An 18634-nucleotide genomic window follows, 5' to 3' on the forward strand; every position below is an offset into this window, starting at 1 on the left:
CTAAGAACATTCTACCCCAGCCTTGGAGCTATGTAGAAGGGCTCCAAATAGATGAAAGCAGCAGGCGTTAGAAGCCGCTGCCTCTTAAGATTATGAGGGACATTCATGCAGCGCCCCCTAGTGTCCACCTTCATAGCATGCCTGTGCTCCCAAGGCCACAAGTTACAGAGGCCCTTTAATCCCAAAGGATTTAATCTCAAAAAATACTAGGCTGTGTCCCTCCTGCTCTGCCCAGGTTTACTAACTATGGTATGTGCATTCGAATAGTGTAGTCCTGCTGTGCGGGCACAGTGCATTCAAATAGTGCAGTCCTGCTGTGTGGGCACAGCGCTGTTCCCATCAAATCAGCTTGCATGTTTCCCTTCCATCCACCCTCAATGCCCTTGTTTACTGGGTTCCCACTGGGTCCCAGGCCCAGTGCCAGGTAACAAAGAAATAGTGATGGGCAAACTTGAGCCTGTCCATTGGAGCTTAACTCCAGGGAGGACATAGTTTTGCAAGGCTACACACACTTTGGGATTTTTCTCAAGACTTGAGAACCTTGGACGTTAAAAGGAAATGGTCTTACCAAACCAGAGAAAGCTGAAGCTTCCAATGGGCAGCTCATGTCAGAATTTGTAGATTTCAAGATTGGAATCTTTCTAGATTGTACTCTTTCTATGTGTTTCCTTTGTAAAAAGATTTTATTACATGGGACAATATCTACAGTACATTATTCTCTGAAGCTTTTTGCTGCAAAACATTACATGTAGGAAACTTCATACAAATATACATGGTTCTTTGGTTTATCATCAAGCATCCATAGACATGAGCTCTAACCTACATGCAATAAGCTTATTCTGGTACCCCAAGCCCGTCTTACATAGTCCTGTAGACATCACCACCCCTCCCCAAGGCTGACCACTTTCCTGCTTTTATAGAAATCACTTCCTAGCTTTTTAAAAATAGTGTTCTACTCTCGAAGCACACATTCCTAGGCATCACCATTTGCCCTGGATTCCTGATGACCTACATATAATCGGAACCACTATGTACAGTCGTTTGTGTCAGTTAGGCTTGTAAAATTTGTCCATTTTGTTGCACCTCACTATCATGTATTCATGCTGTCTAGAAGTCTATAAGATAGGTCATACAATGATACCAGATGCATTAATTTTTCCGCTGGCATAGAATTAGGTTGGTTTCAATTTGAGGCTTTTGGCTGTGTCTTTGTTGGGTGTGTTTAGACATGGAAATGCTTGCTCTTAACATAGGGGAAAATGTCGCTTTAGAATATATCACTTCATTTCCATCGGCAAGGGTTTATTCAACCAACATCATATAAATAGAATATGCAGTATATACTGCCTTGTGTTTAGCTTCTTTGCACAACATGGTGTCCTTAAAGCCCACCAGGTTGCTGCATATATCAGAGGTTTGACTTTTGTGCCCCGTGTCTAAGTGTATAGCATACAAACCATAGACCCATTTATTGACCAACCCGCCTGTTGGTACATGTGTATACACTCCACTCTCTCAAGGTACAGGTAGTAGTGAATTGCTGGTTCATTCAAGTTCAACCTTCCTGGCTATAAGAAACCCAATGTGTTCAAACCAGCTTCTCTGTCTACCAGCAGACATGAGAGTCTGAAGCTCTCTCCATTCTCACCTACACTCACACAAAAGTTAGCTTGTAAAAATGGCAACCATATTAATTATCCTTTCTGATCACAGTGGAATAAAACTCAAAATCTATAGCAAGATAAACTTCAAAATTATATACATAGATGGAGACCAAATAATAACACCTTTAGAAGAACAATGGATCATTGAGGATGTGAGAAAGGAAAAAGTTATAAAAATCCCCTGAAACGAATGAAAACAGAAATACAATATACCCAAACCCATGGGATTTAGCAAAAAGTCTGTTGTGAAGTCTGTGCCACGTACAGACGGGAAATGCACATTCCAAAGCTCTTGATGGAGAGTTCTGTGAATGGCAAGTCTGGTTGATCTGTAGTTCAATGCCCATATTTCTTTGCTGGTTTCTTTTGGTCTGGTTGATCTGTTCATTGGAGATCACTGTGTCTCTCAGCATCTTCTTGGCTCCCTCATCCCTCTTAACACCTTGAGACTGATGCTAAGTGGACCAATTTCCTGTCTTGTCAAAGTGTAACACTAAAGCTATAAATTTATTCCATTTTAAATCTTACTCTATTATCTTTATGGAAGACACTTTTGGAAATATTTTTTAAGTAACATCTTAAGCACTCTATCGTCTTTCTTCCATGTTCATTCATCTGTCCCTTTTGGTCCTACTTGGTCTCTCTCCTGCCTGTTAGCTTTGGTCTTGTCTCCTGTGGGTGAATTTCCTCCAGTGTCTAGTGACCCCAGCAGATTCCTCCTAGTTCATAGTGAAGCTAATTGGAAATCAATGTGCCTGGGAGAAGGCTTTGTTGGCACGGTGGCATCATTGCTTGGTAACTGAGTGACCCACACATTGGAACCTGCACACCTGCATGGGACCATTTACATTCTCCAGAAGTAGATCCTTCAAAACAGTTCATGGGAAGATGATCACAGATGCTACACTGGGCAGTTTGGGAACTGTGCAGTGGCCATCTAGCTAACCATAAGCACACTTCCTTTTTATCTACTTGTTCCTAGTCTGGTAGTGGCTGTTCCTCCTCCTACCCTTGGGTCTGGTACACCCGAGTCCCAGGTTTCATGATCTGATTGTTTTAGAGGACAAGTCGCTGCTTCTTGAGAAAGTGGAACACATTATACATAGCTGCAAGGTGAAGTGGTGGGTGCCTGGGAAAGGAACTGGCCCAGTGCAGACTCTCAGTGCCTCTCTCAGCTTTCTTGTGGCATCTTTGCCTCTGCCCCTGAGTATCTCCTTGGTCCCTAGAAGCAGGGTGGCCTCTTCTAACCACTGAGTCTCTCCTCTGTTCTTGGAGGTCAGTTACAGCCCCCAGCCATCTTCCTCCTGCACATATGATGGAGTGTGTATAGCCGAGTACACATCTCACTCAGAGTGTATTTCTCCCTTCACCTACTCTTCTCTCAAGACATCCAAGAGGAGACAGAAACGTCTTTACTCCACTTCGTGGTGGAAGTGTTTACTGTTCTAGAAAGATCCCATCCTCCACCCTAGTAGTCTTAGTTATTTTACCCAAGGGTCATGCAGTTAACTTTCTCACATTTTTCTTCTAGCAGGGAGCCCCATGGCTCTGTCCCCCGCCCTCCCAGGTCTCTAAGGTTCAGTGCCCTGATCTCCTTCATGCATCTCTCCTACCTGTTCTCCCCTCCTCCCCATCATCCCAAGATTTGCTAACACTTTCTAGAAACTCTCTACTAATAAGAGAACTTTTTGATACCAGCACAGTCATAGCTTTGTTCAGTGGCCATGAGAAGAACAGTTGTGACCCATAGTGTAAGATGGACTGGACTGTAGCCTCTCTCCTCTCCTCTCCTCTCCTCTCCTCTCCTCTCCTCTCCTCTCCTCTCCTTTCCTCTCCTCTCCTCTCCTCTCCTCTCCACTCCTTTCCTCTCCTCTCCACTCCTTTCCTCTGCTCTTCCCTGATGCCAGGCATTTTCCCCATGATTTCACGTTTGTACTGCCAAGTACTTTTAAAGCAAGACCGTAAGCCTAAGCCCTGGAGGTTCTTCCTTTCTGTCCTCTGAACTCTGACTCTTTGTAGATTTTTCACGAACTCAGATTTCCCCATGCCTGTGGCTTCTAATGCCTGGGACAACTACAATTTCAAGGAAGCAAAGGCAGCTGTCTCCTTGCATGACAAATTCTAAGGCTGTAGCTGTCCTGGGGACTGTGTGGGTCTCTGAGCATCTGAAGTTCTCCAGGAAGAGATAGCAGGCCAGCTCGAGCTCTTGAGCTAGCGCCCAAGCTGAGGCCCCTCTCACTTACCATCTCTCTTCAGATTCCATTCTTGGGAGCAGGGATTAAGATCCACGAGAAAAGAGTGTCGGACAACCTGCGGCCCTTCCATGACCGGATGGAGGAGTGTTTCAAGAACCTGAAAATGAAGGTGGAAAAGGAGTATGGTGTCCGAGAAATGGTATGAGTGATCCCTGTGACCTGCAAGCGGGAGGATTATAGAAATAAAGGCTGGAAGGGATTGACATGGGGTAACCATATATGTTCCTGGTCCCTTAAAAGTCACTTCCAAAAGAGAAACCAGTTATATATCAGATCTATGAAACTACACAAGGAACTATATAAGTATAAAAGTTACATTAATGAAGCTCCTAGCATGTACTTGGCCCTCTATAAATACAGTGGATGTATATTTACTGACCGATACAGGCAAATAGGAGGGCTTTTAAGTCCTTATATATCTTTTTAGATTTAAGAGAATCAAATAACTTACTAAAGGCTGTATGGCAAGTTAAGTGAAGGCCAGGGTGTCTACCCAGCTGTGTTATCTCCAAAGCCACCGTACTCTACCGCCTGAAGAGGACAATGGCCAGTACCCTCAGAGACAGTGTCTTTCACATAAAGTAGAATCATCAAATGTCAGGGCTATGTAGTACCTTGAAGAGTGTTTGCCCCAACCCTCTTGATCTACAGACATTCAGAGAGGAGCCGTAGTTCCAGGAAGGGCCTAGAGCTGGACCTGGGTCTATTTTCCTTCATGCAGAAACAAGTTGACCTTTTCCATGCTCTCTTCCTGAAATGCAATTCTGATGTTAAACACTTGGATTTAGACCAGACCTCCCAGGCTGAGAGAACAGTCCTCCATCCACTTTAGATATCAGCCACAAACTCCAGGCCCTGGGAATGAGGCCCCACACTTCTGCACATAATGACTACAAATTTGGGGGCTCTCATCCTCCCTGCAGAGCTAGTAATTTACTAGAACGCCTGACTGCAGTGACTCAACAGTTTTTGAACTTTGTGATGATTTTAAAACAATATGCAGTCCATAGAAAGTGAACTCCAAATCTAGATCTTTCTGAGGCTAGAGCTGTGTGACCACACACTTTTTGAAGAGTCTAGACTAAAGCACCTACACACAACTCTCAAGCAGCCATGGAAGAAGAGGCCCACAGTGGTGTGAGCACCAGTGTGCTATTGTGTATGGTGTTCCTAGCTAGGATGTTTGGCGGTCCAGGTAGATTCAATACATTTTCATACCACATTTTCAACTTAATAATAGGCTTATTAGGATGTGTTCTCATCGACTGAGGAGTTTCTGTACTGAGGCTTTCAGATTATGATATGATTTAAGAGGAGCTAGGTGAAGAACACAGAGGGTGAGGTATGAAAGGGCGCTGGAGGGTGATGTCAGGCACACTAGTATGTGATTACCTACCAGGGAGCTCACTAGAGCTTAAGTGTGGAGTGTCTTTCCAGGGCTTTCACTATGTAGCCAAGATTGAGTGAATCATTGTTCATGGGCTAGAGATTCATCTCTGTCCCCTGCCTCCTCCCTGGAGAGTGAGTTGATAATATATGGCTCAAAGTCTCAGCCCTGTAATGACGGGGTTGGTCTCTCTGGCACAGGCAGGCTCCATCTCAAGCCATCTCATTAGCATAAAGAAAGATGGTCCATGAGGCCACTGAATAATACAGATGCTGTCTCACCCGGGGAAATTGGACTAGCGATTGTTCCCCTGGGATAGAGGCTGCAGCCCCATGGTCCTGCTGGCTGGAAGCTTTGTACTGATGCCCTCAGCCCACAGTTCCACCCTGCCCAGAGGGGAGGAGGGCTCCGATGGCAAAGCCCTGCTCTGCTGGCTGCTCACCACTGTCCTCATACCTGCAGCCTGACTTCGATGACAGGAGAGTGGGCCGCCCCAGGTCCATGCTGCGTTCCTACCGGCAGATGTCCATCATCTCTCTGGCCTCCATGAATTCCGACTGCAGCACTCCCAGCAAGGCCACCTCAGAGAGGTCAGTCCTTTCCTGGAGCTCCTGGCCCAGGCCTCCTCCCCTTTCCCTTTAAAGTCTTTCCCCAGCTAGGACCTCAGGAAAGCCTTGGAGCCACTCAGTGGGTTGCCTTAGCTGGTGCCAATTTTTAAAGCATCCTGGGCAGCTGAGAGAGGCTGGTGGCTTTCCCAAGAACCCAGAACTCACTGCAGCCACACACACACACCCCCATTGCTGCCACTGGGCTCCTTGCTCAGTGATGTCTGTTGGCAATCAGCATCCCTCACCCAGCCTGCTTTGTAAACGTTCTTTCCTCTAACAGGGGTCCCATCCTTCCCACATCACTTCCATAGTGACATGTCCCCTCCCACATCTCCTGCCTTGTCCCCTTTGTGTCCTGGAGCCCTGTGGCTCTTCTCCTACCCCACTTCACTGTCTGCATGCTAGGCACCATGTGCCCAGTGTCCAGGTTGTTGCACATCCCCACTTACTAAGCAAGTGGTGACTCAGAGAAGTCAAGGGATTTACCCGGAGTCATTCATAAAAAGCAGCAGTCCCTGGATTTGAACCTCGACCTACATCTTAACCAGTTTCATCTCCTTGCCATCCCTCTTGCTTTTGATGGCTTACCACCTTCAATCATTCTAACCTTTTTTGAATGTTTGTGGATGAGTGACTTCCTCAATTTGCTGTCCAGATAACCGATCAGCCTTACAGTGATAGCTCAGTCAGCATGACGGTCCTCTTAGGTCTCCCGTGTCCCTCCCGGGCTGTTCCACTGAAACTCTAACTACAGTTTCCACTGCTTCTTTCCATGCCCTTCAGCTTTGACCTGGAGTCAGCAGCACCCAAGACTCCCAAAGTGGAGGAGGAGCCCATCTCTCCAGGGAGCACTCTGCCGGAGGTCAAGCTGCGCCGGTCCAAGAAAAGGACCAAGAGGAGCAGTGTGGTGTTTGCAGATGAGAAGGCAGCGACCGAGTCAGAACTGAAGCGGGTGAGCAGAGGTGCCAGGTTCTCCTCAGCTCTTCTCAGAACACTGTGCCAGGCAGCCCAGGGCTCCCGAGAGGGTGGACTGTAGCCTGGCTCCCTCATTGCAGTGGGTCTTAGAGGAAGGAAGCTGCCCAATGGGAGGTGTAGAGCAAATACTCATGCCCACAGGCAGGATTTGAACCCAAGCCATAAGACTCCAGAGACTGAACAGCTACTGCAGAGGAGGGCAGCCACTCGGGGCCTCAACTCCCAGTCTCCTATGGCTGTCCTGACTCCATTGGGCTTCTGAGTGCCAGGCTTTGTGGGGTGTGGTGGTGAGCAGACTCTGAGCATATATATACATATATATACATATATATGAGAGAGAGAGAGAGAGAGAGAGAGAGAGAGAGAGAGAGAGAGAGAAGAGAGATTATATAATCAACTTTTGAGTGGCTGAGGGCAGCCTGTGCTACATAGTAAATTCCAGGGCAGCCTCATCTACAGAGTAAGCCCTTATCTCAAAAAGAAATCCCATAATAATTACTAATGAGATTTGGTATCGGAGAGCCCTGAGTTCAGTGTTAGTCCTCCCCTGGAAATGTTTATTGAAAGAGAGTCAGCATTAGTTGTTATGGCACGTAGGGGTCGGGATGGTTCTAGATGAAACGTCAGGGCCAGCTGACGCCTTCTGGTGAAGAAAGAAAACCCCATAAATGTCCTAGTGGGCCTGTGAAGGAAGAGGATGGGCATGTCTTCTATGTTCCAGGATTCTACAGAATACCATTCATCTGTAGTCTAACGGAATAGACCCTTTCCAACACTCCTGCCATTATATAATATGTAACCGTAAGAGGCAGACTGATACAGAATGGTATAAAGCAGAACAAATGAACTTTCTCTGCTGCCAGGCCCATAGAAACCACGTCCATCCCTTTTCCCTGCCCTTTGAGGACTTGGATATTTGCCTGTGCTAAGCCCCTGTGATCTGTGGTGTATTCATCCAGCTTTCCAGAAAGCATGAGTTCATGAGCGACACCAATCTCTCAGAGCATGCAGCCGTCCCCACCAGGGTGTCTGTCCTCTCTCAGATGAGTTTTGCCAGCCAGTCCATGCCCACCATCCCAGGTATGTATCTGCCACTGCTAACCCAGGGGAAGAGGTAGTGTGGGTTGCCAAGCTGTCAGGGAGAAGATGGATGAGAACTACTCCTACAGAGCAAGGCAGGCTGGGTATCCAGGGCCCAAAGCCCCTGGTTTCTGCACTCTTCTCAACATCCCCCATGGAGGAAGCACGTGACCAAGCTCTCCCGGAAGCAGAAGAAGTCTGCTGTTCCTCTGGAACCACTCCCTACCAAAAGTCCCTCAACTTGCAGGCCGCAGCTCCTCCAGGTCCAGGAGCATGCCTTTGGCATATCTCTATGGTCCATGGCACCTTTGCTAACCTGGAAGCCTACTTCTACATTTGCAAAGCTTGCCCCTGCGTCTCGTGGCTGTGGTGTTGGGTGTATGGATGATGCCTGTACCCATCTCTTACTGTTCAGGGACGCGGGACAGCCCCCACTCACTTCCCCATTCACAGAGGGAGACCCATGCACAGCTGGCGCTCAGCATCCATGCAGCTAGTTCTAGTGTCTGTTACTCCACACAGGCCCTGTGCTGAGGACCAGGCAGAACAGAACAAGGCGGAACAGTGCTGCCCCCTTGGGGCCAAACAGTGCATGTCAGTAAAGACATCTGCTCCCACCAGAGTGCCTGCTCCCGCCAGGCCCTGTCCTAACTCATTATCCCCCTTACACCATGGTACCCACCCATGATGTAGAAAATGACACCCCATCCATTGTTGCATATTCAAACCAGTGCACTGAATGTCAGGCTCCTGTACAGACCGACTAGTCAGTGGGAGGCTGAGTCCAGACTCAGTCGTGTGCTTCCTGAAGATACCAGCCCAAGTGGCAAGGAATCCCCGCTTCTCATCCCTCTTCTCAACTAGACACCTCTGGGCAAGGCTTTTCAAAGGGCCAGGAGACAGGACCACCCCAAAAAAGGCCTAAGATACTCTTTCTGTCCCTTGGGACCCACCTTTCCCGCACCCACTCACTCGTGTCTGGGGCCCTACTGTCTTTCCAGCCTTCACACTCTCGGTGGCAGGCGTGCCTGGGTTGGATGAGGCCAGCACATCTCCCCGGATGAGTCAGACCTTCTTCCCTGTCTCAGACGGTGACAAAAAGACCCTGAAAAAGAAGAAAGTCAATCAGTTCTTTAAGACTATGGTGAGGATGCCAGTGGCTGGAAATGGCGGCAGTCGGGGTGGGGGGATGCCGCGGGAACACACGGAGAGGAGACCTGAAGAAAAAATCAGGGAAGGTCTACACAGGTGTGTCTGTTCTTCACCTGTGGGTATGCGCCTTCGGCTATTCCCTGGGGAGTATGGCCACGGGTCCCAAGGCTAGGGCAACTGTCCAGCAATGTCCATCATGTGGTACTTCTTGGGGCTCCCTTGAGTAAGACTGACCCCAGTTTTAGAGCACAAAGTCTTCTGGGACTGCCAGTAGATAGCCAGCCCTGACTTAAACTCTCCGTTAGAGCTCCTCTCTGAGCCCACAGCCAGCTATCTAACTTCAGAAGCTGAAAGTATGCTTTTTTTTTTTTTTGGAGGGGGGGAGCAAAGCATTTTTCTCTTCTGCTTACATTACAAAAGCCTTCAAATTAAAAGTTGGTTTTGAATCACTGACTCTTGAAGTCCCACCTCCTGTTGTTACCCTGTCGGTCCTTGTCTGGGATCAAGAAAGGATGGACGTACTTCCGATCCTCCGGGCTCTGTGATTCAGAGCTCAGATACTATAAAAATCACAGGTTGCCTGAGAGCCTGCGTGAGTGAGTCAGGCACCACGCTAAGCACTTCCCCGTCATTACCCTGTTTGATCCTCCCATTCCAGAAGGGTTTTTGCGAGGCTCACAGAGTCAGCTAAGTGATGTGCAGAATTCATACAGCTAGCAAGCGGTCTATGAAACTTCCCCAAAGCTGCTTCCTGACCAAATTCAAGGTCATAGCAATTCCCAATCACTTGTGTTTAGGCTTCAGTCATGGTTGTGGGGTCTGGGGTGCTCTAAGATGATGCATATAAGAATCCCATCTTGCTGTTGTGTTTGTGTGTCTTCCCACCAAGCTGGCCAGCAAATCAAGTGAAGACAGCAAGCAGCTCCCAGACTTCCTGTCCACAGACCTGTGAGACACTGCTGAGCAGAGCAGCGTGGGAGCTCCAGGAGAGAGGCATGCACATGACATTGGAATTACAGGAGGGGACAAAGCCTTAAAAGAGACAGAGGATCCCAGTGGGGCCCCAGAAACCAAGTGATGACAAGCTTTGTGTCTCCTGACGCCACCACCAGGGTGATGGATGACTCACTGGACAAAGAAGCCCCACCATGGATCCATGGACCTCAAGGAGTCAGCAAGTCCCAGATGGATGCTCTCCCCGGCATCCAAGGCATACACATCATAACTCAGGTTCACAGATAGAAGGAGCTGCGTTTTGTTTAATTCCTAGGTCTCAGCACTTAAAAGAACTGAAAAGCCTTTAAATGTTCTATTTTCAGTTAACATTTTTGTACTTAACATTTTTTAATAAGCCCCTTTCTAGTCAATCACTTCCAAAATGTTGCTCTTTCTTACTGACATTAAAATGGTCTCATGGCTGAAACAAACTTTGTTACCCAATTCTGTTCCTGGAGGACTGGGTAGAAAGTTCCCAGGGTGGTTCCCAGGAGACTACAGCAGTATGGAAGGCTTCTGTTAACTCATCTCAATGCCATGTTTTCCTTCCTAGCTCAGGCCACCTCGAGAATCTTCTCTAAGACTCTTGGTTTCTTTGGGGCCAAATCCTGGAGTATCAGGATGCCAAAAAACCCTATAATTTTTCTCTTAGAGCTTGACAGCAAAGATTCCCATACCACCTTCCTCCGTCTCTACACAGAGATGGCTACACTACCTAGCCTGATAGTCTAGTGAAGCCTCCAAGCAGTATTGGAAAGGAGAAGTTGGAGGGCTGGTGGATTCATAGACCAGCCTCTGAGTTATCATCAGGTCAGAAGTGGTGGCTTTCTTGGAGGGCCATCTGCAAGTGAAATCGTGAGGACATCCATGGTCAGATTTCTCAGATGAGACCCAAGGAAGAAGAGCAGGGGAGATGAGAACTACTCCAACTCTTCTGCCTCAGACAGAAGAGCTGTGTAGAGAAGAAGGCCCTGAGCATAAGGCTGTGCCCTTGTGGAAATTAAGTGAGTGGCAACGTAGGGTTCAGAACTAGGGTGTGGGTGGTTATTTCTTAGATGCTAAGTCCAGTGAAGGATAAGATAGAATGATTTTAAAAAAATTACTTCCTAAAGTGTAATAGCTAGTCCCAAAAGGTAGGTAGGATATTACCCAGATGGAGAAACTGAGGCACAGGCAGAAATGACCTAAGACTAAAAAAGGCCAATATTGGATCCAGCACTTTGATGGGAAGCTAAAATCTTTCCCACTAGCTAATACTCTAGCACCACTTAGTTCCCAGGATATCCTGAGTCCTGGTGACCTATGTCTGCCAGTCTCTCCCAGGTGGTATCTATGCCCTGTTTCCAAGTCTCAGACCCGTTGTCTACTCTAGCTTCCTATTTTTGCTCTGCTATGGTGGCTGTGGGCATTTGGGTTGCAGCAGACAGATAGCTTTGGAGTCAGCCCAGATCAAAATGCCTCTGGACCCCCCTCCCAAAATCCCTCTCAATGCATAAGCAGAGGATGGACCTTAGAGGAGCTGAAGGGAGGTACCGTATCCTCATGGCTTCCCATGCAGATGTCAGCATCATGTGGCCCTTGTTCTTTCTGTTACCATTTCTCTCCAAGTTCTACATTTGAACTTCATGGGTTTGCTTTTTCCTACCAGCATGAACTAACAGAATCCTAGTGTTTAACCTTCCAACAGAAGCACTTCCAATGACAACAAGCAAATGAGAACAGTCCTGCATTCCCTGTAACTCCAGACAGACCTGTCTGGACTGTCGTAGGCCTGCAGATTCAACTTCTTCTCATGGGGGTGCAGGGGGGGAGGGGGCTTGTGCAACATGGACTCAGGGGCTGTTTTCATAGCCGTAACTCTCTAAGTTCTATCTCCAATCACCTCCCTGCTCCTCAACAGACTCCTGTAATAATCACATCCCCCCGCCCCCCGAGTTCTACCTTCATAAAATTACCGATATCTGTGAATTGCCTTACTGGGTCTGAAAGGACCATTGCCTTTGACCTCTATTTGTTTTCCTAGTAGAACAGAGTAAAAAGTGAGACCCATGGATCCCTGTTCACACAGCTAAAGCACATCAAGTGCTAAGTCACATCTGAGGACTGTCACTAGTGCGGAAATAGGTTTGGCACTTCGCCAGAATCCCATGTGCTATGGGTACACACCAATATGCACAACCCTGCTAATAGAGACAAGGACAACTAGTTATACCACAGCTGCCCTTGGCCAGGTACTCACTCTGTACGTCCTTTTCTTAAATCCTCACCTCACATCAACCCTACAAGGTAGATACCAGGGTGTCACTCAAACTGGTGCAAAAATTCAGTCTTTGTTTCTTTACCACTATCATACCTGAATGCCTGGGACTTGGGAATTTGTAAAGGAGGAAAAAGTGTCTTTCTTACAAGTCTAGTTTCAGGGAAGTCCAGGAGGAAAGTGTTGTATCTGCTTGGGGTCCAGTGAGACACTCCCGCTGCACCATGGCCTAGCAGGGAGAATCACATGATGAGGCAGAGCAAGTGTGCTAGGTTGTGTGGCTCTTCTTATCAAGCCACTAATGCTCAATGGGGTCCTCACTCTTATGACCTCATTTAATCTTAATCACCCTCAAAGGTATGACCTCCCCATACCATTAATACCAGGGTTGAAGATTTGTTCTCTAGTGCATGAGCTTTGGAGAAATACATTCAAACCATGTCAGAACTGGAGGGTTTGTGCTGTGTCCTTGCCACCAAGCCAGAGGCATATCCACCTCTGTTAATTCACTTTTACATTTGACATCAGCCTGGCTCCAGATGCTAATACCACAGCCCATGCTCGTAGGTTATCATCCCCAATAGCGCTGATGGTGACACCCATGATAGATAAGGGCAGGGGAGTCATATTTGGTACAACTCATCTGAGGCCTCCAGATGCCCCCAAATTGTAAGCCAGGTCTGTCCAAATCCAGATAGGTATGCCCAGGAGGAGGTTCCCACAGGAAAGGACTGATGGGTGGTGTGGTTGGGGGTGGGGCACCAATGTGACCAAAATAGCTTCTAAAGCAACTTAAGAGAGAAAGGCTTGTTTTTGGCTCAGGGCTTTAGGGGGAATTTCAGTTTGTTATGAGAAAAGTATGGCCACGGGGAAAGCATGGCCACAGGGAATGCATGGCCATAGGGAAAGCATGGCCACGGAGAAAGCATGGCCACAGGGAATGCATGGCCAAAGAGAAAGCATGGCCACAGGGAAAGCATGGCCATGGGGAAAGCATGGCCATAGGGAAAGCATGGCCATGGGAAAAGCATGACCACAGAGAAAGCATGGCCACAGGGAAAGCATGGCCACAGGGAAAGCATGGCCACGGGGAAAGCATGGCCACAGAGAAAGCATGACCACAGAGAAAGCATGGCCACAGGGAATGCATGGCCACAGAGAAAGCATGGCCATGGGGAAAGTATTGCCATGGGGAAAGCATGGCCACAGGGAAAGCATGGCCACAGGGAAAACAAAGCATGGCCATGGAGAAAGCATGGCCTGGGAGTATAGGCTGGAGCTGTTCACATGGTAGCCAGCCAGCAAGAGAGAAAGCAGGCAAGCCAGAAGCAGGTAACCTTCAAAGTCCCCCACCTAGTGATCTCCTCCACCAGGCTCCTGAAGGCTCCCCAGCCTTCTAAACAGTACCAAACTAGTGATCATTCAAACCTTGAGTCTATGTGGGACATTCCAGGTACAAACCATGACAGACCCCGAGAAATCACTCCACTCTCTCACTTTCTCGTTCAGGGAGCTGTTCAAGGCCACATAGCTGAGATGAGCAGGACCTAACTGGGCTCCAGGTTGACTTGACTCCAAGTCTAGGTCTCCTCCTGGGCAAGACCCTCAGTCACTCTACTCAATCTTAAGCTTCCTGCCCTCAAAACACAGATGACATCATCCCTTTGCACTCAGTATGATCTAGGGTACCAAGTCCCCTCTCCATAGGAGAAATCTCAAAGCATGGAATGGAAAGTCAGCATTCCTTCTTCCATATTTGCAGGCTCATGTCAGAAAGTAGGAGAGAAATTGAAGGAGTCCAATGTCTTTCCAAGTATCTAAAAATAAGCATGGCTTCCCTCTCCAGACATACTGGCACTCCTCTGTCTACTATCCTATCTGAACCCTGGGTGCCTCTATTTACCTGGGTAGCTCCAACTAACTAGAAAACAGCCCCTGAGGTCACGACTGAAAGGCTATGGTTTTTTTTTTTCATTAGCATTCTGTGCTCTGCTTTGCAGCAAGCCATGGGAAGATTCAGCTTGTGAGGCATCACAGAGCAGGACACCTGTGGACAGGATGGATGGAAAACCTCCCCTCACCACAGTCTGTACAAGGGAAGAAGTAGAGAGGGGACAGATTTGCCCAGCTTCTCCTTAACCCAGTCTATTGTTTCTCAATCGTATACCAGTACATCCAACTGAGATTGTAATTCTGGGTTGTAAAACCTGGTCCTTTCAGTAGCTGCTTGATCCCACATCCTACAAGGTGGTAATGTACTCGTGGCCAAGATTTGTCTGAAAAAACCAGTGGCTAGTGAAGCCAGGGTCTCTGCAGCAGCAAACAGGAGAAGCAAACCTGGCCTCCAAACAAGCAACTGGTGGTCCTCGTGGTAGGAGCTACTGTGGAAGCAGCTGACCTCACTGGACACTGGGGCAGAGCAGACAGCAGGACGCTCAGCAAACCATGATTCCTGTGAGGGTCTGAGCTGGGCTGGGGTGTGAGATGCTCTGATACAGCCAATATCCTCAGACCCCTCCAGTTGCAGCCTGCTCCTGTCGGTCACATGGCTCCTCTATTGTTGTGATCAAGTCCAATTAGTCATAATCCATTTGAAGGAAGTGGCCAGTTATGACCCATATGCATCAGAAAGCAATATTTGTGATTCAACAACAGTATCATTGCAAAGGATCAGGACTATAACAAACATTTATCGCTTCCTTCTTCCACCATCCACTTAGGTTTCTCTGACCTATGATGGGATTTCATCAGGCATGTGTGGTTTGTCTGGCAGGGTGACCAGATATCCCATCTCCAAATGGTCCATGCCCTTAGTTGCCCTGCCTTTATTGGTTTGGGCTGCTTGTATTTCCTGTTGACTGTCTTTAGTGGGCATGAGAGTGCTTAGAAACATGCCACTGAGCCCGCTGATTCTGAGTACACTTCTCCCTGTGCCTATTGGACCAAGACAATCTAGGTCTCTGTGTTGCCAGTCACCCCAGACCCTTGGTCTACAGGCATGAAAAGTCACAGCAGCTGTGCTTCAGTCACAACTCTATTCAGTGCGGACTTTGCCATGTCCAGCAATTGAGGTCTTTCCTCATCTCCTACCCTGCAACCATGTCGGGTTCATCTATGTCCCCTGCAAATTAACTTGTTGATGTCACAAACCCTAATACCTCGAGATGGGACCATTTTGGAAGCAGAGTCATAAGACCAGGTGATCATTCAATGTTATTGATTTTTCTATGGAAGGATATGTGGACACAAACGCACACAGGAAAACCATCACATGAAGATGAATGAAAACAGTGACCAGGACAGCCAATGTGGCCAGCAAGCCACAGCAAGTAGAAAGAAGCATGGGTTAGATTCCTCCTCACAGTCTTAGAAGGAGGCAGGCATGCTGACACCCTGATCTTAAGTGACAAATGTCTGTTCTTTAACCCACTTTGTTCTTGGTGTTACAGCTTCCATAGCAAACTAATACAGACCAGGATCTCAAACCTGACAAAATAAAAAAAAAAATCTGTAGGGATAGCAGGTCTTTGGATGAGAAGGTAAGAAGGGCTTCTTCTCCTATGTTGTGGCTTTTAGGTTTAGGAGCTTTTGGAGATGTTATATCTAGGATCCCCCATTATCCATAGTATTTTGGGTGCTTCTGAGTGATGAAATTTCAGATAAAGCCAGTGAGTCCCATGACTCTATGCCCGGTCCCATAAAACCCTCAGTAATAGGAATGTGGGACACCTGACATTCTACACCTACCATGTTAATGAACAAGATGTTATCAATACAGTGGAACAGTGTGATGTTCCTGAAGTGTCCGTATAAATAAGATCCCTGAGGACAATTTTCCTATTATATGCAAGAAGAGCAGAAAGCATTCAGCCTTCACCAAGTGAACAACTATCACCAGGCAGAAGAAACTGTCAATCTGTTCCAAGCAAACCAGAAAAACCCATAAAAGCATCCAGTAGTCCACTCTCACCAGTCATGGTCTCTTGAGGCAGATTCATTGACTGGAAAGTCTATGGGGACCGTTGCTCTTACTTGTTAGGTCTTTGGAAGCATTCTTTCTGGAGCTTCATCGAGTAGGAGGTTCCATTCAGACTTCCTTATACAATGAGTCTTACAGCACAGGTCAACAAACGAATGTGTATGCATACATCAAGTTATCAGGCCAGACTCCTTACCATTTTCTCTCTGTGGAGACTCTCTAACTTGAGGACCATAACAGAGTTTTCAGTCCCCTGGTCTTGACGTCACTTCAGATTCCTATATATTCCCTTTTCCCTGCTCCATAGTTACTAGCCAGAATTTCCCTTGGGAACAAAGCAAAGGTCTACTTGCTAAAGACACAGGTGCACTGCCAAGTTCTCTCTGAAGAGACCAGCCTCCCATAGCCATTGCACCTTGGCTTGCAAAGCTGAACGGGGAAGTTACAGCTTCCTATTGTTGTGGCTGATTTTCTCATATATATTAAGCTACAATCTAAGAAGCTGCTCGTTGAATTGACTTCTAGAAACACAGTGACCCATTAGTCAGTGTGACTTAGGACACTCTAATTTTCTGTCTTGCTGGCTGCCCACTATGGAGATTAATCCACTTAGGATCTGATGGTTAGGTATAGCTACCTGCCTCTCCCAAACTGGAAATCCATTCTCTTCATTGTATCAGGAAACCTGGTTTTGTGGTATAAACCTACCCAGCTATCAATACTATTATCACTTGAATATGGAATGCCTTCCATAGGCTCATGTATTGAGGGCTTAGCTGTCATCTAATGGGCTTCCACTGATATGATTAGATCATGAGGACTGTCTTATTTCCTTTTTTATTGCTGTGACAAGACACCATGACTAAGGCAACTTATAGAAGAAAATGTTTATTTGGGGCTTACAGTTTCAGAGGGTTAGAGTCCATGACCATCATGGTGGGGAGCATGGCAGAGAGAGAGAGAGAGAGAGAGAGAGAGAGAGAGAGAGAGAGAGAGAGAACTAACTAGGAATGATGTGGGCTTTGAAACCTCAAAAGCTTTTCCCCAGTGACACACCTCCTCCAAATCCTTCCCAAACAGTTTCATCAACTGGGAACTAGGCACTCAAATAAATAAGCCTACAGAGGTCCTTTTCATTCAAACCACTACAAAGAATTTAATAAATCCCTCAATGGATTAGTGATACTAGTAGTAGGTACTGAAAAATGGAGGTAGAGCCTCCTTGGAGGAAGTAGGTCCCTGAGGTGTGCCCTGGAAACCTGCATTTGGTCATCTGTCCCTTCATGTCAGTCCTGGGCTTCCTGGCTGCCACCAGGTAGTAGCCCAGACTCCTGAGCCACATGACCACGGACAGAAACCTCTCAAACCAAGGCTTTAAGTTGTTTCTGTCGGGTGATTGTCTCAGAGATAAGAAGTCTGAGGGACACACACATTGGCTGTGAAGCCTGTCACTAGTCCACTGGTCTGCGACCCTTGCCTGTGATTTCTGCAAAAGCTATAATCAAACAACGAAAGGCTTCATCTGTTAACACAAACTTGTTCTCACAGTTTCAGGGCTGTAAGTCTGAAATCAATGTGTCAGAGCCCCCAGGAAGACATTTGCTGGTGGCCACAGTGCCAGGAGCTCCTTGGCTGTCATGGTTGCACTATGTCCATAATCCTGCCTCTATTTTTATGTGCTCATCTCCCCTCTGTGTGCCTGTGTCTCTGTGACTCCAAATCTCCTCATTATAAGGGCCAGGTTTGCAGCCTACGCCAACCCAGTATAACCTCATTTTAACTTGATTACACCCACACAGACCCTAGTTCCAAATATTATCATAGAGACCGGAGGATGAAGGCATTATTATATATCTCTGGAGGAGACAATTCCACCTACAGTACAGGTACTCCTTGCCAACACATTCCTCTTATCGAAAATAAAAAAAATATGGCCATGGAACCTCCCCTGGGAAGGTAATCTATTCTCAGGATGTCTGCAATAACTCTATTCCAAGGCCCTATTCTCTGAGCCTGCTGACCCTTTCTTAAATAATAGCATTGAATAAACCAAGGAGGTTTTGGCATCTACTACATTTACTGTAGGCTACCATACAGCAGACCAAGCTGCAAAGAGCATCTTAGAAAACACAAGGGCAGCTCTAGGTGTCTTTGCCATGACACTGAATCAAGAATACATGCTCTTGTGCTAATGAACTCTTCTCCATCCAGGGGCAACTCCTACAGTCTCCTAAGTGTTAGCATCCTCCACTGACTCGCATCCTCCCAGTGTCCCAGGACT

At 47.2% G+C, this 18634-nt stretch overlaps 1 protein-coding gene across 1 annotated transcript in view; it reads left to right on the forward strand.

Moving 5' to 3' along the window:
* Dock2 (dedicator of cytokinesis 2) overlaps nucleotides 1-10548 on the forward strand; it is a 419098-nt gene extending 408550 nt beyond the window's left edge. The window contains exons 47-52 of the mRNA XM_028894904.2: nucleotides 3921-4058; nucleotides 5769-5896; nucleotides 6698-6866; nucleotides 7849-7969; nucleotides 8971-9113; nucleotides 10011-10548. Coding sequence (XP_028750737.1) covers nucleotides 3921-4058; nucleotides 5769-5896; nucleotides 6698-6866; nucleotides 7849-7969; nucleotides 8971-9113; nucleotides 10011-10073 — 762 coding nt within the window. The 3' untranslated portion in view covers nucleotides 10074-10548. The remainder of the gene's footprint in view (nucleotides 1-3920; nucleotides 4059-5768; nucleotides 5897-6697; nucleotides 6867-7848; nucleotides 7970-8970; nucleotides 9114-10010) is intronic.
* Nucleotides 10549-18634: the final 8086 nt, after the last annotated feature.

The sequence above is a fragment of the Peromyscus leucopus genome, chromosome 8b, assembly GCF_004664715.2.
Source record: "Peromyscus leucopus breed LL Stock chromosome 8b, UCI_PerLeu_2.1, whole genome shotgun sequence".
NCBI lineage: Eukaryota > Metazoa > Chordata > Mammalia > Rodentia > Cricetidae > Peromyscus > Peromyscus leucopus.